General features: G+C 48.3%; 1 protein-coding gene across 19 annotated transcripts in view; it reads left to right on the top strand.

Annotated features, from left to right (window-relative positions):
- CAMTA1 (calmodulin binding transcription activator 1) overlaps nt 1-25,095 on the top strand; it is a 323,364-nt gene that overhangs the window by 279,154 nt on the left and 19,115 nt on the right. For 13 of the 19 annotated variants that reach the window (XM_037379737.1, XM_037379729.1, XM_037379718.1 and 10 more), the window contains 9 exons: nt 16,894-17,033; nt 17,278-17,474; nt 17,823-17,901; nt 18,777-19,092; nt 19,483-20,006; nt 21,186-21,373; nt 21,793-22,039; nt 22,516-22,587; nt 23,532-23,552. In XM_037379737.1, the coding sequence (XP_037235634.1) occupies nt 16,894-17,033; nt 17,278-17,474; nt 17,823-17,901; nt 18,777-19,092; nt 19,483-20,006; nt 21,186-21,373; nt 21,793-22,039; nt 22,516-22,587; nt 23,532-23,552 (1,784 nt within the window). Of the gene's footprint in view, nt 1-4,645; nt 4,723-6,046; nt 7,151-16,893; nt 17,034-17,277; nt 17,475-17,822; nt 17,902-18,776; nt 19,093-19,482; nt 20,007-21,185; nt 21,374-21,792; nt 22,040-22,515; nt 22,588-23,531; nt 23,553-25,095 lie in introns of those variants that run through there. The other 6 variants (XM_037379724.1, XM_037379725.1, XM_037379727.1 and 3 more) reach the window with 4 other exon arrangements.

Here is a 25,095-nt window from a genome sequence, read left to right as displayed (position 1 = left end):
TATGGCAGCTCGGTGCATGCAGGTTTTAGGTTCAGGTTTAGCTGGTAACGCTCTGCCCCCAAAATGCATTTTATAAAGGAGCAAGATGAGAAGGATAGCAGGGGAACTTAAGAGCCTGAAACATTCATTTCCCTTCCTGTGCACAATTGCTAGAGAGATGCAGCTTCCAACTCTGACCAAGGAGATGCAGGGAAAAAGCTGTTTTGTATGACGTGCTGGGAAAGGACCAGTAATACTGCTTTCATGTTTCTTCTTCAGTGGGAGTCAGCTACTGGGGCGCTGCGTTTTGTGCAATCTTAGCAAAGTCCCAATACTCCAGCTTGGTGACCCATTTGCAAAGTGTCTGTTTTCTCTGCTAAATAAAGGGGACAAATGTGGTAAGGTTGGATCCTTAGTCTTCACAGATTTGGTAGCTGAGAAACTAATATCGATGTTACAAAGTGTTACACAAAAGAGGTCATGGGAGTAGTTGTTTGCACAGGGCCATACTGCAGGCAAGAGAAATAATGAGCTACTATACTGATGCAGTTTGTTCCTCAGGCAATTAACCTCATCCTACTTTGTCTGTCAGCTGCAAACATGGTAACTGTAATACTACACGTGCTTTGGGAAATCTACTGTGGATATTACTTTTGACACCAGTTCAATGCCTTTAAAATATTGCTATCATGGTGAAGATTTGAAGCATATGTTATTGTGTCGTTGTTATTATTTTAGATCTTTGATGGACATGGCAAATGCTTAGAACTGTTTTAATTTAACGGGAGAAATATTGACAGTTTCAAGCTTAATGCAGGCCAGCTACATGTCAGTGTAGGCAGGTGGTGTCTGAAAGGTTTTTGGTGGGCTCTCTTGTTCTGTCTGGGAAGCCCTGACAGGAAAAGCTTTCTTCATTAAAGCATTTATTATAAGCTTTCTCCATACGATTAGCAGCTGTGAGCCCGGGGACTAGTGAGGCAAGTCAAATCTGAGCACCCTGACACCACTGATTAGAGCATCCACAGCTCATCTGTAAAACGTGAGCGCCATGGGCAGGTGAGGAGGAGCCATTTCTAGCTGGGTCCTGGCAGAGCGGTGTATGTACATGTGCAGAGTCTGAGCTGATGCTTTCGGAGACAATTGGGGGGGAAATAGTAAGGAAATAGAATTTCCTTCAAAGTAGCATCAGGCATGATTTCAGTGGCACAGTACCTGTATCTTCAGCTGTTCAAGGTTATCCATTAATATTAGCAGCAGAGTGGAGCATCCTTCCCTGGCTCTCCCCCTCCCTGTAGCATCACAGAACACAAACATTTAGTTTGTCTCCACTGACCTGTGCCTGCTGTGTTTCTCACGCCACGTACAAGAGGGACGTTTCAAGGAAGTTGGGGCGGCACTGCTTCCGACGTTTGTGGATGCGAGCAGAATGGAGACAGATCACTGTGCTTATTGCAGTGTAAAGAGAGGTGTGTGACTTGGCTGTAGAGGCATACTTGCAAACAGAAATGGAAATGGTTCTTAAAGAGGAAGTGCACATTGTCTTATGCTCACCATGACAATTGAGTTTGTTTGATTTCTGGGTACTGGAAGAGTCTGCAGGTGCTTTTCATCTGCTACTGAGGCTGGGTGCTGCATGTGAAGTACAGCCCATATGGGTGTGATGGGGATTGACATTCAGCTGTTAGCAGTCCCTCCAGCATAGCATGCAAAGTGAATAGGTTTTAAAACCCTTGCTTGACAATTCCCCCAGTGCTGGTGAATTTGTAGGAGCTGCAGAAGGTGGCTGTGAGTGCTGTCTCTGGTGTGCCTGCAGTTTGTCTGGGAGCTCCTGGTTAGCAGACAAGCTCTCAATTAAGAGATTGTTATGATGTGGTGACAGTGGAAGGGAGGGGGACTGCAGCAGTGAACAAACTGGGGCATTGCTAACAGGGAGGGAAAAAAAAAAAGTAAAAGGACCGCTGCATTGCAGAGGCCCTTCAGGGAAAAAGACTGAATAATTATACTAACCATGACTTATCAGAAAGCTCTGCCTTGATGCACAGTGCTCCAAAGGGAGCACATTACATTCTTATTTAAAGGACCAGCATCATCTTCCCGTTTATTCTTAGAGAACAAATGTTAGCTTAGCTAGCTAAGGTATAAGCTGATGTGAGTTGATTCTATCAATAGAATAAATACACAAATCCCTGCCTCCTCTGTTGACTTTAATTGCCCTGATTCAAATCCTTGCCCTACTGCCTGTTACGTAGTCTTGAGGGAAGGTTTTTCAAGGAATACTTATAGTCCAAAATATTGACTAGAATTTTAAAATTCTTTTTTATTAACTCAGTAGAACACTTTTCCATTGCACTACACTGTTAAAACAAAGTTAATGACTCCAGCTAGCAGGACCACTGCAAGAGAGGCAGGGTTAACAGCCAACCATACCCCAGGAACAGCCTAGTAAAAGGATAAGCAATTTCCATCGTACAGAAGTTTAGATAAACCATTGTCTTCCATAAACCTCTTTAAAATAAAGACAAAGACCTCCTACATGTGACCCGTGTATTTTCAGTTACAGTAAGACAAAATTAATCCGCCACCTTTGTTCAGTTCTGCAGGTTCGGTTCTGCAGATACCTGAAAACCTTCAGCCTCTCTTTCTTTCCTAAGGAGGCAAGTCTGTACCTGCCTGACCGTATCCAGCTCACAGCATAGTGGCTTCGGTTTCTCTGCAAGCTCTTCTTGAGAATGTCCAGTTACAGGACTCGTGTAGTTATTGCAGGCCTCTGCAGTCATAGGCTGTGCTACACAGGCTGTAGCACAGCTCCAGACATTAAAATAGTAGCTCAGTCATGAAAGAATATGGTGTGAACAAAGCCAATAACTAAAATAGGTATGTACATAAAATTGCCGCTCTCAGGTATGGATGGCTTCCAGTTCATGCTAAGGTAGTAGGCACACTTGGAATCACATCTCTGTAGAAGCTTCTGGATGTCAACAAAGATGGGTTAGCAAAGAAGCGTCTGAAACAAAACATTCAAAACTGGAGTTCCATGGTGACCAGCAGGAAAAAGTTGAGCCCAAACCTTTTTGCGTGCTGAGCAGCTCTTGGTGCCAGCTCAGAGGAGAGACGCTGCTCGCTGGGGGACATTGCTGTGCCTTCTGTCACAGAGAAATGCCATGAGATCCACGCATGTGCCTGTGCAGCGTCACAGCAGGGTCTGCTTCCACCTGGCTACTGCGCTAGCAGAGAGCAGCAGTGGTATGATGTTATCACACTTCCTTCTTATAAGCAGTTACTGGAACTTTTGGGTTAAGGTTTTTTAAAAGGCAGGTAATTCTTAACGATTATTCAGGGAACATTAAACCAGTGCCTGTAGGGCTCGGGGTCTGGGAGAGATACAATGAACAGGAGGGTGTTTTGAGTGAAACAACTGGAATTGTGTTTTTTCCCCAGAGAAAAACATTCCATTAACTTACTTCCTTGTTTGTAGTAACTGCTACTCGTGGAAGTGGTGAGCTTCAGGTGAGGATAAAATCCCACCTTTTTGAGCACAGAGCAAATATTGGCCATTGGGATCAGGGAGCAGTACTGCAAATGACTGGGAAGTTTAGTGAGACCACATCCCTCCATGCCTCCTGTTTCTAGGACTGTGTCAAGCCAAGCGAAGGAATGAGTAGAGAAGGAGTTCTAAGGGGCAGCACGCTGGGTGGCCATCCTCTGAAGGGCTTCTTCCTTTTTCGCTGTCTATGCTGCACTATAAAGGATAGCGCACCCTTTTCTGAACTGTACACAGCCACACTTGTTTTATTCCGAGTTTTCCTTGTTTTACACCACAGATGAGTTAGATCTTTCACAAATGGGCAGTGGACACCAGCTGCTGCTGTTCTTGCATTTTTTTCCCAGTTAATTGGAATAGTGGTGTTCTTTCTTTTCAAAGAAAGCCTTTCTCATCACTCCCATGTGATCCTGATCTCCTCTGATTAACTTGGCAGCCTCTTCTTTTTTCTGTATAAAACTTGAGTTTTTCAGAAGCTATTGTGTGCTGCTATAGCCGTTTGACCTCACTTTTCATTCACTGTCTGTAGAGAGGTTCTCTTAAGAAAGAAAAACAAAAGGCAAATGAGACCCCTTCTGAACTGAAGGACAGAGACCTTCTAGTGACAGATGTGTAATAAGTTAGAAAGGCTTTTTAGTACAGATTTCCAGTGGCAAGCACGTATGCTTGCCCTCCGCTGAAGCCTTTAGTGCTTTCAAAAAGCATTTGTAGAGATGACGTTTCCTTGGCATGGGACGTGATCAGAAATTCCAGGGAGATTGGTTTGAGTGCTCCTTGCCATTATGCTTATGCATCTGCAGAAAAGAGGTTGTGGAGGAGTGAGTGCTGCCATAGGGAGCCCAAACAGGACTTAAAAATACAGGCAGGCGACGACATGCGAACTGATGAGTCAAGCGTGTATGGGATGGACAAGGGTGTGACTGGTACCGAACGTGAATGGTTCTGATGCAGGAGAGCATTAACAGGCAGCCTTTCAGCTACTGTTGGATTCTCAGTTTAAGATTTGGCTGTCTTTTGTGGCGGGAAAACATAAAAAAGACTGGGGTCTTTGGTGGCTCGCTTGCGTTAGCATGACGTGGCCATACCTGTGGCACCCAGGCTCCCATTTCGGCGCACCAGGAGGTGGATGGGATCACGTGCATTCAAGTGACTGTGACAGTACAGCGTGTGCGTGCGACCTGTGGCATTTCACAGTCTGACAGGTACGTGATTTCTGTAACGCAGTTGTAAGCGTGCAAGATGGCAGGTGTTCATCACCAAATCCTCGGCAGAGGTCTGTTTACCGGGACCGGACTGCCTTCCTAGCATGCAGATGTGATGAGATGCAGACAGCACAGTCTTGTAGAAGAGACATGTTCAGTATCAGTGAGGTTCCTTAGAAATGTTGTTCTGCAGCTGTAAGAGACTTTTGGTAGAAAAAAGTCCATACACAGTAGAATTTTTTTGCTCTGTTTATCGCTCCTCTTTCCATCCAGGTTGAGGTGACTGTGTGTCTAACTTTACATCTCGGGTTTTCCCAGAAAAGATGGTGTGTCGGGCTCTCAGGAGAAGGGATGAACGTCTCGTGCTGTGTTACAGGGCTGTGGTGCAGCTTGCTGGGATGCGTGAGCATTCGTTCAGGACCTCATTCACTGCTGGGAACTACCCTGTGGGCTTCAAACGTTTCTATCCATCCTCCTGTCACACTTACTACACCTAGCCTGTGCGGAGGCTTTGCCTTGTTTTATTTTCCTGTTGAGGGTTGTTTGGTTTTTTCTTTCAAGAGGATGGTTCAGGACAGGCTGCTGTGCTACAGGTGTCTCAGGAAGCCTGTCTTCTATTGCTTTGGCTGCATTTCCCAGTCTGTCCTTCTCCACGTTGGCTATAATGCGATTGAATCGCGGTGAGGAGCGTTTTGTGTTCTGTGCTGGTGGTTGCCTTTTGAGCCAGCCCGACTGCCCGGGCAGACACCGACTCCCCTGGAAAGCCGCTGTGGATTCCCAGGCTGGTGGGAGCTGTGGAGCCCCTGGGGCCCAGGTACCCCACCGTCCTGCCCTGGAGCTCAGTCTCGGTTTTACCGGCCCTGCAAACGGCCCCCATTAGGGCAATTAGTAACAGGGTCGTTATTTCGTGTGTAGGGCGTGAGAACTGCACCTCAGAGCCGCTCGCTCAGGGGTGCCGCAGGCCCGACCCCACTCTAGCTGGGGCACGGGTGTGTGAATGGCCCCCGCGTTCCGGGGGGGGCCCACCGCCACCCCCAGGCCGGGCCGGCGGGGGAGCCCCGCCCGGGGAGGGGGGTCCCGCAGCCGCACGGCGTCGGGAGAGGCGGCCGGGGAGCCGGGTAGGAAGCGGGGCACCGGGCCCAGGGGGGTGTCCCGCGGCCGCCGGGCCCCGGAGAAAGGGGCGGGGGGGGGGGGGGGGGGGGGGGCGGCCAGAGCCGCGGCCGCCGGGCCCGGGGCGCGCGCTGTAAACACAGCGGCGGCTGCCAATGGGGGCCGGTGACGTCAGCGCCCGGGGCGGGCGGGGCGGGGCGGGGCCCGGCGGCGGCGGGAGCGGAGCGGAGCGGGGCAGGGCAGGGCAGGGCCGCCCGTCCGGCCGCGCCGGCACAGACAATGGAAGGCGGCGGCCGCAGCCGCCTCCCGCCGCCCCTGGCCGCGCCGGGCCGCCGTTGAGCGCGGGGTGGGGAGGCCGTCGGACGGGGCTGCTCTCCCGCTATGGCGGCGCCGGGGGGCCCCGGTGTGGGCTGAGGGGCGGCGGCGGGACCCCGCGCCCTCCCGCGCCCTCCCGCTCCCCGTCGAGGCAGCCCCAGCCGAAGCGCCCGGCGGCGGGGTCTCGGGGCGGCGGGCTCCGGGCGGCCCGAGCCCGGCGGAGTCCCGCTGTCCGGGCGGCCCGGGGCGGGTACCGGCGCCCGCGGGTGCGAGAGGGTGTCGGGCGCGGCGATGGGCCCTCGGGCGCGCCGGGGGTAACGGGGCCGCCGCCCCGCCGGCTCCCGGCCTCCCCCCGCCTCGCCTGACCCGCCGCCCGGCACAGCGGTGCGGCTGCGGGCCGTGCGCGCCCGCGCTTCTTCGGCCGCAGGCTCCGCCGCACAGGCTGGGCGGGCGGCAGCCCGGGACCCGTCCGTGAGGCGGCGCTGGCCCCGGGGCGGGCGGGCACGGTGCGCCCGGGGCGGGCGAGGTGTGGCCGGACTCGCGCCTCTCCCCGGGGCGGCCCCGCCGCCCGGCCCTGCGCAGCGCCATGTCCCTGCCCGCCGCCCGGCGCTCGGCGGCGGCTGCCACTGCGGCGGGCGGGCCGGGGCCGGTGCCGGGGCAGGCCAGCGGGCGCTAGCCCGAGCGCCGCGCTCGCACAGGTGCGGCGGGGGCAGAGCTCATCCCGCCGGCGCCGCGGTCGGACGGAGGAGCCCCGGCTGGCTGCGGGGATGCGAAGGGCGACAGCCCGGCCTGGGGGCGAGCCCGCTGTGTCCGCCCCTGCCGCAGGGTCTGCGCCGGGTGCTGGCTGGAGCCTCCGCTGATGCCTTTGGAGACCCCCAGGTCAGTCCTCTGGTGTCAGGGGTGTCGCTTTATTTACCTGGAAGCAGGTAGAGGTACTACAGAGGGGTCCGGGACCCCCACCCTTTGCAAGTGGATGTGCAGATGTGACAAAGTACTGCTTCCAGTAAGTATTACAAGGGTGATGTGTTTTATTTGTGCAGTATTTGTTTGGGTTTAAATCTGCATGCTTCTGTGTTGTCTGTCACGCTGCTATAATTACAACGTAAATGCGTGCCTTCTTAAGCTTGCTGTGCCTCCCGCTTCTTCTCCCTGTGCCCCCAGCTGTGGGACACGGCCGTGTTTCTGTCTGCTCGCCCTCCTTTGTTGGCCCCCAGTCCTTCCAGGGCAATGTCACAACACAAGCTCAAGTTGTGACAGCACTTTTATTGTAGCATCACGTGTGCAGAAGGACAGATTGCATCCTAACTCCACAGTCTAGCATTCCTGAGTCGGTACGCTGTAGGATGAGGTCAGTAGCCCAAACCTTCCCTGGGGAGCTTAGGGATGCTTGAAGCACGCGCCTGCTCCGTGCCAGGTTATTGCAAAACTTGTTTTGCAGAGCGCTTCATCAAAAAGAGCAGGACTTCAGAAGACGGTGTAGGCCACTCCCAGTATAGGGATGGGGTGAAGATGACTGGTGTCTGACTTTTTGAATGCTTCCAGCGAAGGAGATCTCGGTCCCTTTTGCTGACCCGTTCTAGTGTTTCACAGTTTTGTAGCTTGCAGCAGTTGCTATTTACCTGATTTTGCAGCAAACAGCCTATTTGATACTATTCTGCTCATCTGTCTGGTGATTTCTGAGGGAATATTTTGATTCTTATGTTTGCAATTTTTGTGAGAGAAAACTTGGGTCAGTGTTTTTATCGTACTTGCAGTACCATAGCACAGGTACTGCATAGTGCCCTGTGAGGTGCTTTTTTTCCTGTTTATAGCTCTTTTAGCATGTAACCCGTGGAGGAGGGAGTCTCCATGAGCAGTGAGCAGCACTGTGCAGGTGAGCAGCAGCACAGCATGTCCTGCGAGGCTGTTGCTCTTTGCGTACATGCACAAACACAACATCTTTCATAGTGTTGACACTTACGGGAAAGCACAGCCAATTTCTGACCCGAGATGCAGAGAGTGACCTTAGGCAGCCAACTGGTTTTGTACAAATTACAAAGTAGCACAAGAAGTGACATCTTTAGCAATCTGCCCGACCTCTAAAATACATCAGGTCCACATGGTGTGTCTAAAACCTTCCCTGGTTTGCTGAAGTAGCTGTTCCTGGATAGTATTGACAATCTTGCTGTCCTTAAGCTCTGGGGAAGAGAAGCCTGGGCGGGGGGGTGGGGGGAGGGGGTGCGGGGAGAAGTCAGCCTGAACCGTCCCTTTCTGGGGATTAGAGGGGAACAGAATAGTCCCAGGTGGCCTGTGAGTAATAGCTGAAGTCCTACAGCTTTGGAAGAACTATGAAGCGTTGCCGATAAGAAGTCTTGCTTGGTAGGTGGATTAATGGCTTAAAATCAGTGACAATGGCTATATGTGCCAGTCTGGATTGCATCATTATTCCTGCCTGTGCCCAGCAGTGTTTTTCTTCTGTGAAAGCATGGACTTTGTTCAGCTGTTGCTTAGGCTTAGAGTGTAAGTAGTGTTTTCCTCATCTTGTGCTTTGGGAGTTGTGGCTTTTCACACTATCAAAAGGTCTGGAAGTGACCTGCCTCGCTGGCACAGATGTCTTAGAATATTAATTAAAAATTTTAAGTGCTTATATTTCTTGGTAGAGAGCATGACCTGTGATAGCTTACTGCTATCGGTACAAAAAGCTAAGAGTTTTTTTGTAAGATGCATTGAGGATGTTACTACAGTTACATTTCAGAAATATATGTTCCTACAATGACGACACCTCAGAACTAATTACTAAACCAGATCAAATTGATACTGTGGCATGGAAGGTGTTCAGGATTTTTACTGTATAGAGGAATTGAGCAAGATTTTACAGGCAAGTGACAGATGATTTGTAAAACAGGAACAGAGCAGTGGCACTACGAGAAGCGACATGCCCTTAGATTGCTTCCATCCCCACCCATAGCTTGCACTGGATGAGAGAACATGGTGTACCTGTCTTGCTCTGCAAAACAGAAAAATGTCTTTGCGCTGCATGTTTGGGTTTTTTTTTTTTTATGGTGCTCAGCTATCACATATGTTACATTCGGTCTGCATGTGTTCATACAGTGAATGTTGTAACACAGAAACTGCACATGCTGAGAAGCCAGTGCCCTCGGAGTAGCTTCTTATCTCTTGAATATTTAAGGCCAGTACTTGGGAACATGTGCAGATGCAGATCTCGCATGGCACCGTTAGTTCAGTCTTTAGAAGTCTGTGGGGAAATAATTATATCCTGGGCAGAAACTGCCCCAGTGGAATGTGCAAGAAGAGATCATGCACCCTCATCCCTTAGTCCTTCCAGTCAAATGCTGCCTATCATTTAGCTTGTGCAGCATGGCAAAAAAAACAGACCTCCAGGTGAGACTGTAAAAAAACAAAAAAAAAAAACCCAAAAAACCCCAACCAAACAAAAAAACCCCACAACCTCCCCTCAAAAAACAGAGGCAAGTGGTATAGATGCTGCTCACTGCTAAGAACTGCTGGTTTATTTTTCACCAGTGCAAAGCAGCATTTCCTCTGTAATAGCTCTGGCTTCACTTCCCCATCATGAGAGGTACAGAGAGTTTCTTGCTGGTTGACGCTTGCTTGGCAAAAGGAAGTCTTTACTTATCCAGTAAAGCAGTGTGCAGAGATTAGAAAAGCAGCCCTCTGTGTAACTCCTTAAACGTAGCTTGTCAAGCAAAGGAGGTCTTGTCACTTACTGCTGTGTGTTGGTATCCTCTTAGCTCTGTACCTGGACCATAGTGGTGTTTCGTCTACCGCACAAAGAAATGCAAGATCTGAGACTCAGTGGCTGCTAACGTGTGGCTTTACTGTGTTTTGTAATAAAGTGTGAGCAGGAGGCAATGGTTTGAGCTGGTGCCCGCTCTTTGGGAACAGTGCATGCATAACTCAGAAAGGGAAATAATGCAGTGTCTTTGGAAGAGATCTTTGGGTTAGAAGGGGGGGGGGGAGTGCATGAGAGGAGTGGGCTGTTGCAGAGAGGGCAGGTGAAGCATCATGCTTATAACTATGATCTGCAGCACAAGCAGTTTCCCCCAGATTTGGTCCCTGCTTTTCTGTAGCATTTAGGGTGGGGATTCCACCCTTACCAAAGTCTGGAGTGTCTTGCCTCTTGCTGGTGGGACCACATGGCTGAGCAAGGAAGTGATGGAGTGTCTTTTTGTAGTTCTGTTGGAACTGTCCCACTTGATGTATAATCACATGCATTCCTGGTAGCAACCTTGTGAACCTCATACAGATTTTTGCTATGCAAGTGCTGCGTTTTAGCTACCCTTTTAGTATAGGGTACATGCCATCAGGAGCTGTCACAAGCTGTTAGCAGCCTTCACAAGGCAGGTGCTTCTGCAGCCACCCAGTGAAAACTTGTCGTGTAAATGGCAAGCATCTGTTTAGATTCTTACTGAGGAAATTCAGTATTTAATGGAGGTCGCTAAGGGAGAAAGTGGAGGTGAGGCTTCCAGAGTCTGGAGTTAAACTAGATTAACCTTTCTGCTCACTGCATTTTCCATTCACTGTGCCTGCCATGATGGCTCATAGAGCTGTTGGTGCAGGTCTGCTTTAAATTCATTGGTGAAGGGATCTGGGCTAAGAAAACACCACTGGTTTAAAGCAACCCTGCCAAAAGAGACAGTGCAAAACTATATCCAGGTTGTCTGGGTGTAACTGCAAGTGTACGTGCTGTAGCTCTGTAAAATGCCAGCTGGTGTAAATAGCCATGCATCCTTAGAAGACTAGTACCAGAGTAGTTTTGCATCTCTAGAAATGTTTTGTCCGTGACTTGCTATCGTGACTGTAATCAGTAGTAGGCTCCCTTGAGTACAAATTAAAAAGAAGCTTGTTCTGCTCTCAAATGTTTGTTCATGTTTCAGGGAAATGAGGATGAAATTCAAACCAATTTCTTAGCGCGGGTCAAAATCTGACCAAGTGTCTCCTTCCTGTTCCTCCCTGCTGGGACAGCCGGGCTGCCCTCGCTGCCAGCGCTGGGGAGCATCCCAGCCCTGACAACGCTGCAGCGGCTGGCTTTCTCAGGAGGACTGGACCCTGCAAAGAAATACCACCATGAGTAGTTTTACTGTGTTTCCTAAGCTTGGTTTTGAATCCGTGGGATAGCTTCTCGCTCCCCTGTGAAGGGCTGAGGACAATGGCAGTGAAAATGGCTTTGTGTGTGATGGAACAGATCCCTAAATTCACCTGTGAGCCAGGGGTGTGCTTGGGGCTTGCAGAGTTCCACAGGAGGTGCAGCGTGAGAGGGGTGGAGTATTGTGGCTCCATCGATCAGATCACAAAAGCTTCAGAGCTCCCATCCGATGGAAGCAGCTGCTGGTGGAAAAGCTCTGCGAGACCAGGCTCTCCTGCCTTGCCGGGGCTTGGGCTGTTCACAGAACAGGCTCTGAGGACCTACAGCCACCACCTCTTCCTGCTGTGCAAAGGAGTAACAGAAGTAATTTTGGTGTTACATTTTTGTTGTTAAATTTGAGGAAGAATAGAATGATTTCCAGAAAAGACACAATGTTCAGAATGTTTTCTGTGAATTTATGAGGTGTCTTGGAGATAGAGAAATGTGGTCATTTTCATCACCTTTGGTGGGCACAGCCCTGAAGAACAGCTTCAGAAACCTTCTTTGTGGTTTCTTAACCACATGTTATTAAATGTTATTGTAATGTTTCTTCAGATTTATATGTAATGGGAGATCTCACGAAATGGAAAAACTTGCAATTTTTTGGCTCACAAAAAAGTCTGAAATTGTATCATCCAAAGCAGAGTCCTTGGGTAATACCACAAATATGTGGATATGTTTGTAGCCACGTGCATCTTTGTTGCCTTTGGAAAGAGTTAGGGTGCTTCCAGAGCAAAAGAGCTGCTTGTGCTGGGCTGGGGCTGTTTAGATTTTAGCAGCAGGAGAAAAGCTCGTTTTGATGATTGGTATGCTGTTGAGCTCTTGCCTTCAGTGCACTGTGAGACACACGCTTGTCTTGAGGTCTTCTGAATATAGAAGACAAGAATGTGGAAGCTGTGTTCCTGTAACTTCATTGCCTGTGAAGCAGGTGGCTCTCTGCAGACCCTTGAAGTAAGCAAGACAGAGAATGTGTGACTAGCAAAATAAATAATAAGGGATAAAGGGTATTGAACTTCTGAGAGCAATACCTGTAACGTTTAGCCCTATGGCTCTTACAGCCCATCTCTTAGTTATTGCAAGGTAAATTGCATGACTGCAGACAGCTTGTCTTTTTTGGTTTGCAATTTATTTTCATCCCGTTTGTGGTGTTTGGGCTCTGCTGGCAGTGCTTTTTGGCAATCAGGGTTTTCACAGGAAAACACATTAGAGAGTCAGCAGGACTGGGACAGGTTTTGTCATGTTTTCCTTACCAGAAAACATTGTTTTCTTTTGTGATGGAACGTCGTATTTTGCTTAAAGAATGTGTTGTGGTGTCATCAGGTACCTTTATTGTTGAGCTGGAGGATCTTGGTTTGGATCCCAGTTATATTTAGTACATAACACACACAACATACAAAAAAGAAAGCACAACCCCTTTGCTTCCCAAATGTGAGGGGTTTTCTTTCTGCCTGGTTCCTCCTACGTGGCTGTAGCAGTCATCTTTCTATATTGGCTGCTAACACGAATACAGATACATCAGTTTTAAAGATAAACCAGGCGTATTTCATAAGACTCATGGTAAGTAAAGCTGATTTTGTTTTGACACTGTTGAACCCAGGACTATATAAAGGGAAGATGTTGCACCAGTTTCTGTGACTTCAGTTGTACTTTTATTTTCAACATTATGCTGTTGTCCTTAGGGATGAAGCTGGCCAAATCCTGTTGCTGAGAATACAGGAGTGATAATGTTTTGATACAGACTGGCAAACTTGGGACTTAAAGAATATTGATGCCTAGGAGGTCACGTAAAGATTTGCCCTTTAATTAGGCCCCTGCAAAATCTTAAGTTTTCATGGTACAAAATAATCTTTATTCTTTGTAACTTTATTTTAACAGCACAGGACTAGTGCAGCCTGGTAAAACAGTTTGGAAGTTCACCTGCCTATGGACAGTTGACTTCTAAAATGATCCTGAGAGGTGCTGCAGGAGTACACCAGGAGGAGAGTCTGTAGGAATCGGTATTCATATGTGGTTTACTTTTGGGAGCCTAACTGACAGCAAGCGGGTTCCGTGGCCCTGCTCCAAGCCAGGAAGGAAGGAGATCTGCTCTTTGTGGAGCTGAGTGACCCAGGGATCTTCCACACAAACAGTGACGTGTGGTGTTCTCGCTGCACCCTGGGCAAGGCATCTGTCAGCTTATTAGCAGTGTGTGAGTTGTGCTGACCGAGGTCCAAATGCCATTGGTCTGGAGTGTGCCCAGGCCTCGGGGGGAACAGGAGGAGCCACCGTTTGTCATTTGTCTCGTTGCCGAGGCCAGGGGGAACCTTGGGGGAAGGTGTCCTTCCCTTTGGCGGTTCCTCTGCGCTTAGGTGTCCTTGTTTTGTTGAGGATGTACCAGCCCTTGCAGCATCGTGAGTTGCTGTCACCCCTTTCCTGTTCTAGGTCTTTCCCCACCACCTTTGTGGGTTTTTTTCATATTTTTTTGCTAGACTAGCACAGTGCATACGCTTCAAGTGACCAGTCACTTTTGAAGGGGACACCTTGGTGTACTTGATAACCACAGAATTTATTATGAAAATGGTATATACATAAATAATTTTGAAATTGCCATCAGTTGTGGCTTTGTTCTTTTGTCCTAGCTGCTTAGCTAGCAAGGTTAATCGCCTGGAAGATAGGCAGCATGGAGATACTTCCCATGCACTCCTGCCCCACTTACCTTATTTGCTGCCTGAAGCTTTCTAATCCAAGGGTACACCCTGCTGCTGGGTAGGTGCTGGCAGTCTCTGCTGAACATGGAAGGGGCTCTCTGCTCTGTGTTGGTGTTTGTTTCCACTTCCCATTTTAGTGGTGTATTTCTGACCTGCCTGTAGACTGAGCAGCGGTTTACAACCATCTATGAAAAACACTGTTGTTGTGGCAAGATGCTGGTTACAGGTTTAAGACTCTGATGAGTTTATGTCTGTGCTGTTAAGTCAAACAGATACCTTCTGCTACCTAAAATCAGGTAGTCCTGCCCTAAATACTTCCCAGGAGTACTGTCCAGGCGTCTGCATAGGAATATGTCGGAGCACTAGATGCTGTTTCAAATTTGGTTTCCTAAGAAAAGTTCCCTCCTTTTCTTTCTTTGTTTTAGTGTGCCCAGCCAGGGACAGCAGTGGTGACAGACCTACTTTTAGTAACTTCAGTCTTCCGGTAAAAAGTGCCGGGAAGTGCTCAGTGTCATTAGCTCAGTATCAGGGAAAGTGGCGGCTTCACTCATTAGAAATTGAAGAGCCTGGAAAACAGACACAAACATGGGGCCCTCCGTTTCTGGTCCACAGTGATTTCGGCTTAAAAAAAAAAATAGGGAGAAACCCCAATAATCTGCACAGTCTACTTCTGCATCTCACTTAGAATTGTTTTCTCCTGCTGTTTCTGGCTGTACAGAATAATTTTTCTCTTTGACAGCTAAATGGGTAGGAGCAAATCCCTAGCATCTTGCAGCCTAGGCTTGTTGCTCTTTAACAAGCCACGTTTCTTCTTCTTTTAAAAAGAAGCTACTTCTGCCCAAAGGAGGTTGAAGGCTCAGCTGCAATACCCTGTGTGTGTTGCTACTCTTAGCTCTAATAAAACGCGAGTGCTGGCCACCCAGCCAGAGAGAGTGGTGTGAAATGTGCCGAACGGAGCCGTTGACCTGCATGGCAAACGCAGCTGCTTTTCCTGGTGCCTGAGTTGTTGTAGCTGTGTTTGGCACAGGCCCGCAGTGGGGGGATGGCTCAGCGATGCCAGGTCTCTGTCAGTCTCTGCAGCGTACGTGCTCCGCCTGGCAATGGGGAAGGAGGAGGCAGCGACATGGACTGCACTGCAGCACACTGCAGCACTCCCGAACAAAGGCTTGCTGGGAAAACACGACTGGCGCTGCTGCTGCTGCTGCTGCGTGCTGACCGCAGCTCAAGACGGGCCTGGAGACTGCATCTGCGTTACAAATAGTTCCTTGTGTAACTGTCAGTTGCTTTCTCAGAGGCTTTGCAATTAACAGGACGACTGAATTATTAATAAGGCACTAATAATAAGTAATCATGTTTCAGACTAGGCAAAACAAGACCGTAGTGAGCTCACCTCTGAAATGAGGTTAGAGGGGGGTGCTGGCCGCACTCCTTTGTCCCTGGCTCTGGAGCTGCCAGGGTGGGATGCTGCGTTACAGCCCGTTGGAGCTGGTCAGAAGGGAGCAGATGTCATCTGCTGCCAGGCTGCAGCAGCTTCTTAGGGAGAAAGGGATGTCTTTAGCCAGTGGGGCTGAGCTGTCCCTTACCGATGGTCTGCAGGATGGTCTTCAGCGTGGCGCAGCAGAGATCTGTATCTCTAATACCCTGTAGTGAGAGTTGTGCCTTGCAGAGTGTAGTATACAAGCACTCCTGCAACCATCCAGGGAGGACTTTGCGTGTAACCACTTGGAGAAGACTTTCTCTTTCAAAACTTGATCAGAGTTTGTTCATTTCAATGCGCATATTCGTATTGCTGTCAGTGCACTTTCTTCTAAGCTTATCAGTGCTCTGCACCAACACGTCATCTCCACAGATGCATAAAACCAAGCAGTATGACAGTTGTCCTTTTCCCCACAGTTTATTATGCACACTGTTAGCGTGATAGCAAGATTCATTAAATGTTGCCTATCCACAAAATTACCCGGCCCAGCTTCACATGAGCTACACAAAGCTTCTCCCTCATGGGTCACGAGACAGGAGCCCTCCGTGTTTGCAGCCACAGTTTGAGCTGCACTGACTGGCCCAAAACACAAGATTGCTTGAGTTGATTTCTACAGCGTCAGGTTTAGCAATGTCCTATTTATTTATTTTATTGTCCTATCTATTTAGATAGGTTGTATCTAAATCTCCCTGCTCCGCTAATCAAGCCTTGGTAGATGTATCATCGTGCTAGGTTAGAATGCAGTGAGGAGAAAGTAATTAATACAGCTTTTAGACTTCTGCAGAGACCACAGGGCTCAAGAGTTGTACTGCTTTTCACAATGATGTTACTGGGTTATCAGTGCCTGTAGTCTGTGATCTCCGGTAGTTCTGTTTCTGACACTTGGCTGAAGCTGTTTGCCAGGAAAGGGAGCCTGCTGGGGCAGTTGCCCTTTAAAGGCTCCTTTTTCTAAGCATGGAAGGAGGCAGAGGAATCAAGGCATGGTTTTAGGAGGCCAGTCAAGCTGAATTCAGGACTCCTGTAAAATAGGGGGATTGACTCTAAAAGGGAAGAGTATTTTGACAGCTATGATCCTGTTGAAATGATGTCTGAATGCTTGTATTTGCTTAGGGTTTACTTGTGTTTTCAAAGAAATTGCGTTACCCCAGTACTTTACTGTGTGGATACGGCTGGAATCACAAGGGAAGGGATCCATCTTCCACCTGTATTTTTCATTTTTCTATCTGTTTTCCTTAAGGAAGTTCTCAGGAATTGCAGTCAAAGGGCTGCTGCAGGAACTTGAAGAGCTAGGATGCTGCGGGGCAAGTGTCCCTGTGCATTGCCAAGCAAAGCAGCTCTGTGTGACTTCTAGGATAGCTTAGTGGCTTGCTGCAGTAGGTTGCCAAAACCTGAGCTTTCATTCTATGGAAATGTCCTTATTCTGGCTTTCTCCAACCTAGATAACCAGTTCAGGATGTCAATATTGGAGCGACTTGAGCAGATGGAGAGGAGAATGGCTGAAATGACAGGCTCCCAGCAGCACAAACAAGGAGTAGGAGGCGGGAGCAATGGGAATGGGAACGGAGGAACGCAGGTGCAGGTATGACCCCCACTGTGTCCAGACATGGCACCTTTATGCTTTCTTGCCAGAGCTTGGTTTTGGGGGGATTGGAAAGGATTATCGTTTTTCCTAAACAAGTCTGGCTTGTGGGTGTCTTTTAACAGCAGTTGGCTTTCACTCACGTTTGCCACTGTCTCAGTACTTCTGAAAGTGGAAGGCTGCCTGCTCAGGGCAGGTTGCAGCTCCCCTCAGTGGTTAAACTGGGATGTGTGTGGTGTTTCAGTGCGTTTCTGGGACTGGGACACTGGGCAGCTGCTTTGAGAGCCGCGTGGTGGTGGTGTGCGAGAAGATGATGAGTCGTGCTTGCTGGGCAAAGTCCAAACACTTGATCCATTCAAAGACTTTCCGAGGAATGACACTGCTCCACCTAGCCGCTGCCCAGGGCTATGCTACACTGATCCAGACCCTCATCAAATGGCGGTAAGACCCAGCCCGTTGGACTCTTGGGTGTCAGTACAGGCATGGCAGAAACATATGTCAGCTCCGCTTGGTTCAGATTTCTGGGTGTCCCTTACAAACAGCCAAATCCCTGAACTTATTCCTGTCCCCTGATCTGACAGGCCCTGTCTCTGGAAGAGAGCGAGTCCAATCACTGGATGTATCATGCTCTTAAAGTCTCTGGTGGGGGCACCATCCATAGTAAATGTGTGTTGTGGGCATGTGCGTGGCCACTTCTTTGTGGTATGGTGCACTGGGCAAAACTGTGCAGTTAGGTAGTGATCCTAACATGGCTACGGAGCATCATTTGTTCTGTTGTTTCCTCTGCAGCACCAAACATGCAGACAGCATTGATCTGGAGCTGGAAGTTGACCCTTTGAATGTGGATCATTTCTCCTGCACTCCTTTGGTAAGAGCAGAGACTGAAATTTCTGAGAGAGTCCGAGGACCCTCTGGAGTTCTTCCTGGTGTGTTATTTTCCTAATGGCTTTCATGCTTAAGAGTAGATGTTTCTTGTGTGTCCTTGCTGTGTAAATGGTAAGACATGGCACTATCAGCTTCCTGGCATTTTGTTGAGAGAGGCTACACAGGAGGAAGCTCGTCACTGAGTAACATGAGGAAATGGGACAGGTAGCCCTGGTTTGAGTTGTACCCAGAATCCAGTCTCCACTATTGTGCTGGGGAAAGGAGGTTCCATGCCTTCTTTCAGGTTGCTCTCTTTGACTAATGGACTGTAGAGGTTGTAAAGTCATTACGATATCTTAGTCATTGGAATCATGACTGAGAATTAGACAAGCAAAAAGCCAAAGCAGGTGGAACCAGAAGTGCAAATTTACAATGGCAGAGCATTGGTTTTATTGTTCCCAACCTTTGGTCCTGTCTGCGCATTTTTGATCTCACAAAGATTCTGTTGTGATCTCTGATCACAAAGATTCCTTTGTGTATGAGGCTGTTCTGTCTCTGCAGTGATGCCAGTGTCCAAAAAAACCAAATAATCCAAACCCAAGAAACATTTATTGCTAATTAAGAAGCTGTCAGACTGTCAGCTTCATTTGGAAGATGGAGGTTTCTCTGTCACAGGAGAGAATAACATGCATCTAATCCTCTGTAATGGCCTTTTGTTGGGACAGGACATCTATAGAAGCCAGTTGCTGGAGTTCAAGCATGTTGTGGTTTTGCTTATCAGAGAGATTTTTCCATGAGCTGGGGACCAGACTCCACTGTGTTAGCAAGAAAGAAAGGAGAAGGCAGGTCACTCAGTAGGTCAATTGTCATCTTTTTTAGATGTGGGCATGCGCCCTGGGCCACATGGATGCAGCCGTCGTGCTGTACAAGTGGGACCGCCGAGCCATCTCTATTCCTGACTCCCTCGGGAGACTGCCACTGGCCATTGCCCGGTCTCGGGGCCACGTGAAGTTGGCAGAGTGCTTGGAGCAGCTGCAGCGAGATGAGCAAACTCAGCTTGGGCAAACCCCCAGGATTCAGTGCCCCTCGAGCACAGACTCCAACACAGAGAACTGGGTGTCCCAGTGGCACAGTGAGCTTATTGCCTCTCAGGAGCCTCAGAAGGGAGTCACTGTGATTTCCAGTACAAACACAGGTAAGATAACCCTGAGGGCATGCACTGCTTTGCTGACATTTGACATGTGAAAACCTGGGGACAAGGGGCTCACCTAGGCAGCAGATGCCACCTGTATCCCTGCTGTCCATGCTTAATTCTTTTCTGGTGGGGGCTCTGTCACCCGCTCCATGCACTTGCATAAGCATCGGGAAGAGGAGTGAATGCCTGCTTTAGGAAGATGTGTGTATTTTAAGAGTGGTTGAGGTAGTATCCTCCCTGGGTGATAGTTACTCTCTTTGCACATACTGTCAGGTATCCTAGGGCATGGCCCAAACTTGCACCTGCAGCTCTGTGGCAGAAGCTATTGTAGTTCCTACAGTGAACACCGGTTGCCTACTTTGTTTTGACCGTTGATCTGTTTGTTTCTAGAGCTGAGACGACCAAGATCAGAACCTTCCAGTTACTACAGTAGTGAGACTCAGAAAGATTACCCTGCACCCAAAAAACATAAGCTGAGCCCTGAATATTTTCAAGCCCGGCAAGAGAAGCTGCTTTCCACTGCGTTGAGCCTGGAACAGCCAAGCATTAGGAAGCAGAACTCCAGCTCCAAGCAATCCACCACTGAGACAATCAGCCCCAGTGAAGGGATCAGGGACTATGGCCGGGAGCTCTCCCAGCACATCCCAGAAGTTACTGGGTACCGAGGCTCTGGCAGCCAAGCAGGTGTCAAATGGAACCCAAAAGACATTTATATTGGTGTGTCTGCAGTGCAGGTGGCAGGGAGCCAGAAGGGAGCTGCCCTGGGGAAGGACACTGTAGCCCATCGGCTACGCCAGCGAGAGCAGATGAACGTGCTGATGATGGCTGACAGGGAGATGGTGGATGCAGAGCTCTTGTCCTATAGGGACAATGCAGGGGATGAGGACTGCTTACACCACATGGATGACTTGCAGGTAAACATACCCATTGCACCAGGATCAGCAGTCTCAGAGAACATGGTGGCTGCACAGAGGAGCCTGACTGTGAGCAAATTCTGTGGCTGCCTTTAGAGGCTGAATTGTGCTCTGGGAAAGGAGGTGGCCGTACAATCAATGAATGTTTTCTTCTGGTTTCAAAGGGTATCAACGCAGACACAAAGGCTAATGGTTAGCATTTAGGGTCATGCACTGGTGTATGCTTCAACAGTGTACAGAATGCATAAAATTTGCAATTTTAAAAGGAAAAAGCAGAGCCTCCTGGTCACGTCAGTAAATGAGGCGAATGAGGTGGCCCCACAGTCCTTCGGGAGCTGGGAAGCAGTCCCTGCAGAGGCAGCGCGACCTGAGAGAGGCAGTGCTGTCATTGCGGGCCAAGCCACTGCACTTTGCAGGGCAAGGAGATGAGCGTGGAGAAGGGGAGAAACAGTGGCTTTGGGGAAGGAAAGATCCCGCCAGCTGTGGAATAGAGGAAATAGCAGAAGCAGGGCAGACCAATGAGAAATAGTCACTGGCTGAAAGATACTGTGTTTGGTCTTCTGAGCACAGAGAGTAACGGGAGGGCAGCCTACATGCACTGCCTTCGCACCTCTAAACATCTCATCTTGCTGGCGTGACGCAGATGAAGCAGATCTTTGTAAAACAAGAACTGTTTTCTGACCTCTGTATTAAAAAGTCTTCTGAACCTTGGTGGGCAGGGGGATGTGGTTCAGAAGGATTCCTGACAAACTTGTGATCCCAAGGATTTTAACATCTCTTGATGTGCCATTATTGTCATGTCATGCTCTACTGCACTTCTTGGCAAAGAGTGGCAAGATCATTTTTCCTTTAGAAACAAGATAGTAGTGACCACTGTCAGTAGCGTGCAGCAAACGCCCAATGACATAAACCTTTCACCAGATCTCTTGGGCTCCCCATACACTCAACAAAAAAGAGGTCTGGGGAATATGAAACCCTGCAGTGCTTTGTCAGAAGAGACAGAAAAGCAAATGAGCTTTGGTTAATGAATTTGTCTCCCATGCTGAGACAAACAGCAGGCTCCAGCTACCACAAGTTTAGGGAAAATGGGGCAGTCTGTCTAAAGCTGGGCTGTAGCATGCAAGCACAAGGCTCCTGATACCAGGCAGCAAAAGTTTGTTCTCCTCTCCTCCTTCCCAGGTGAACATGATGACACTTGCAGAGCACATTATTGAAGCTACGCCTGACAGGATCAAGCGGGAGAATTTTGTGCCAATGGAGTCACCACTGGTGGAGAGGACGGACAGTGCTGCCATGAGCACCACGATGAGCTGGCTGGCCAGTTACCTTGCTGATGTCGATCATCTGCCGAGTGCTGCACAGATAAGGTCAGTAAGAGCTGTGAAGATGCTCTGGGTTTCTGAGTAGTCTGAAGGCTGTGCAGCATGTACCGATTTCTTTAGGCTGCAGATGCTGTTTCTCAGTGGGACTCAAGGCTGGTGTTCTAAGCCCAGCCACACTCTCATGGTCAAACGTATCGTTGCCAGCACAGCTACAGATTCATGGAAGAATGGGAGTGCATGCAGCAGGAGGGGAAAGTGGCCGCAGGGTCTGACTTTTCTTCCAGCGCCAAGTCTGTGCGGTGCACTACTACAGGCAGGCTCAGGAATGTGGGATGCTGCGTGGAGGGAGGGAGGGAGGGGAGCTTGGGCGCCTGCCTTGAACTCAGAAATGTTGTAGTCTTTATCTGTGATGCCAGCCCAGGTGCTTTGTGAGCCAATAATTCCTACTGTGATTGGTATTTCAGAAATCTGTATAGTGAACCCCTGACCCCTTCTTCGAACACCAGCTTGAGCCCTGCAGGCTCACCAATCAGTGAAATAGGTTTTGAGAAACCCAGCCTTCCCTCAGCAGCAGATTGGTCTGAATTTCTGAGTGCATCCACCAGCGAGAAGGTAGAAAATGAGTTTGCACAGTTAACTCTGTCTGATCATGAGCAGAGAGAACTCTATGAAGCTGCCAAACTCGTCCAGACAGTGTTCAGGAAATACAAGGTACGTGGCCAAAATGTCCAATGTCTTCCTTGTTAGGGGTGAAAGAGTAGTATAATTTCTTACAAACCAAAGTGTGGATAATACCCTCTCCCAGGACAAAAATACCATTTCTCTCATAACCTTTTCAATGTTTCTAGCATTTCCTTGTTAAAGTTTACCCAGCAGCTGCCATACTGGAGAGAGCATGCTGTGCCATAGCATGCCTTCCATGCTGGAACAGCATTCATAAAGCATATCCTCAAAATATACCCCAGCGGTTCTGGTTGGTTGCCTGCTTGGTGTAAAGATCAATTTTGAGGGTTGGTCCCTTACATGAACTGACAGTAGAAACAAGAAGTGCCTAGACCTGAATCGGAGCAGGTCACGCTGATAGGAGAGATCTAGAAGCAGGTGCCCTGCAAGCTGCTGTGAGCCACTTATCATCTGTCTTGTGTTTGGTGTACTCTGACTACTTACTGCCTCTTCCTTCTGTGTAGGGTCGTCCTCTCCGGGAACAGCAAGAGGTGGCTGCCGCTGTTATTCAGCGTTGCTACCGAAAATACAAACAGGTAATCAAGGAAGTGAAATTTTATGCAGCACACGTAAGTGCCATGAACACAGCCCTTTGTGATGGGAATTACCCCACTGTTCCTCTTGTATGCTTTTCAGCATGCAGTCATGAAATACCCTGCTCAGGCAAAATTGAAAAGGGAAGAAAATTCATGTCCTGAATCTTAATTTTGGAGGGAATCCTTGAGAGGATTTTGTTTGTGATGATACCTGCATTTTTGCTATGAGATAGAGGGCAATGATGCATTCCATATTGGCCTTTGTGCATGCTGTAGCCTGGTGAGACTATTCTCTGACTAGTTGCTTGCCAAATTTCATTGTGAAATTGAAGTTGGTTTTGCCGTTGATAAAGGCGAAGATGAAAAATAAGTTGTTTTATTTTGCACATACTAAACTTTTAAACTATGGGAAGTCACGTGTTTTAACTTGATGCGAGTTGTTCCAGGACTGAGACTGCTCTCCAGACTCTAGCTGGAGACGTGCTTTTAGGCTGAGTTCTCAACCCCAGAAAAAGAAGATACTCTTGCTTTTTCCTCGTTGGTTTTTGGTTGGGTTTTGCTGTGGGGACTAGAGCCCACATCCCTCTTTTCAGTATGCCCAGCTAGACTCCAGCTGTCTGATACCTGGCGGCGTGTTTACGTAAAGTGAAAGGCAAGATGCCTGTGCTCTTTTACAACCTTCGAAAACATTTATTTGGGAAGCCTTTCTAGTGTTAGGTGACTGCATCTTGATTCACATTCAACCTGTCACATGGCTGTTATTCTGGAGTGATGCTTCCTGTAATAGAGAAGCTTAATTCCTTTCAAAAACTGCTTGACAAACTGCTTTGTCTTGGATCCTGGAATCACTTCTTTTTGAAAGAAGATAGTTTGGGGTTTTTATTTTTTTCATTCTTTATTTGCAGAACTAACATTAACTGTGTATTTTTCTGTTTCTCCCTAAGCTTACTTGGATAGCCTTGAAGGTAATACAAATACAAACACTATTTTGGAAACAGTTCCCCGTGGGTCACTAACTTTCATGTTCAATATAAACCAGGAGAACCTGGCATTTAAAGAAATGTTTTAATAGTGTCCTCTAATAAATACCTGTGGTTGAGAAGTCACTGGCAAACCAAACCTTACGGGAGATATGTAGGGGCTGCTGTGCTACAACGTATCAACGTAGTAGTACAATTAAATACAAAAATGCAAAAAAAAAAATGCAAAAAAAAAAAAAAAAGGGAAAAAGAAAAGTCTCCTCCCTCTACAGGTACTCATAAGCAGTGATGGGCTAAGGTGCGGGGAAGGTTTGAAGCCAGTTTCCAGAGGACAAGCTTTCCCTTGTTGCTGTTACAGAACATTTATCCCACCGATGCAGCCAACATCCTCTGCATTCTGCCTACCAAAGTATTCTGAACATTCATCTTTGAAATACCTGTGCCCTGAATTCCTAAGACCACTACCTGATGTATGTTGCCTCTCATGCTGGAGGCATGGCTGTTGATGCTGGTCTTAAATTGTTCACAGCCAATAATTTTCTACTGTAAAGATGGGTTTCCCAGCTGTGCCACATCTTGCTCTCATCAGATACTAGAATCAGCTGAGCTTTTCTCAGAGCTGCCCAGGAGGCAAGGCATGCTCTTCCTGGAGAGAATGTGTCCTCAGGGTGATTTTCCATCCACAGCTTCCTCCTGCCACTGTGGTTGTGTATCGGTCAGAGTACTTGTTCTATCAGCACAAGCAAGCTGAGCTTTCTGGGGCCGCTGTACTAGCTGAGGCTTGGCACTTCGTGGAGGGTAGGGGGCTTCTCCGTTTACCCTCTTCCCAGCTGGAGGGAAAAAGAGGAGAGAGAGCAGCGAATCAGCTAAGTGGGTCTTAGAGTTGAATGCAAAGACACTGGGGGTCTAGTCTATCCAGTGACTGCTGTTTTCCCTTTCACATGCCTTATTCCTCTGTTGCATTGCCGTATTGCTGAGATCAGCGCAGGTTTATGACTAGATTTGAACAGTCATAGCTCACATCACGGTTTCATATTTGAACCCTTCTGTTCAGGGGTTTGTAACTCAGCCACAGAAGTCCCATCTGGGCTAAAAATTTGAAGGAAAACCATGACCAGCCCTGAGTGGACTTAAACTTAAAATAGCTAATTGAAAACCACAATCTGGTCTGTTTAATTAAAAATGTTGAAAACAAAACAAAACAATGGAAATTAATAATGGCAAAATATAACTGCACCTAATGACTGCTTCAATTCCAAAAAGTGAAATTTGGTAAATGGTGGTCTGTGATGATACTGGAGGGTTTTTTGCTTTGGGGTGATGGGTGGGGGTGGGAGTGTTTGTTTGCTTTTCAGGGTTTTTTCCCCAGTAGACAGTAAACTCCATTGAGATGTGTTAGGCCATTACCCAGTACAGGGCACAGTGCTGCTGTTTCTGCATTTCATCTGTCTGATAAAGTGAGCAAAGTCATAGCTGATAAAATATCCAGGAACAAAGACACATAAGTTTTGAAAGTGTAAGAACTTTC

The sequence above is a fragment of the Falco rusticolus genome, chromosome 3 (assembly GCF_015220075.1).
Source record: "Falco rusticolus isolate bFalRus1 chromosome 3, bFalRus1.pri, whole genome shotgun sequence".
In the NCBI taxonomy this organism is placed as follows: Eukaryota; Metazoa; Chordata; class Aves; order Falconiformes; family Falconidae; genus Falco; species Falco rusticolus.
The sequence above is the reverse complement of the archived record's forward strand: the minus strand, read 5'-3'. Positions and strand labels throughout refer to the sequence as shown.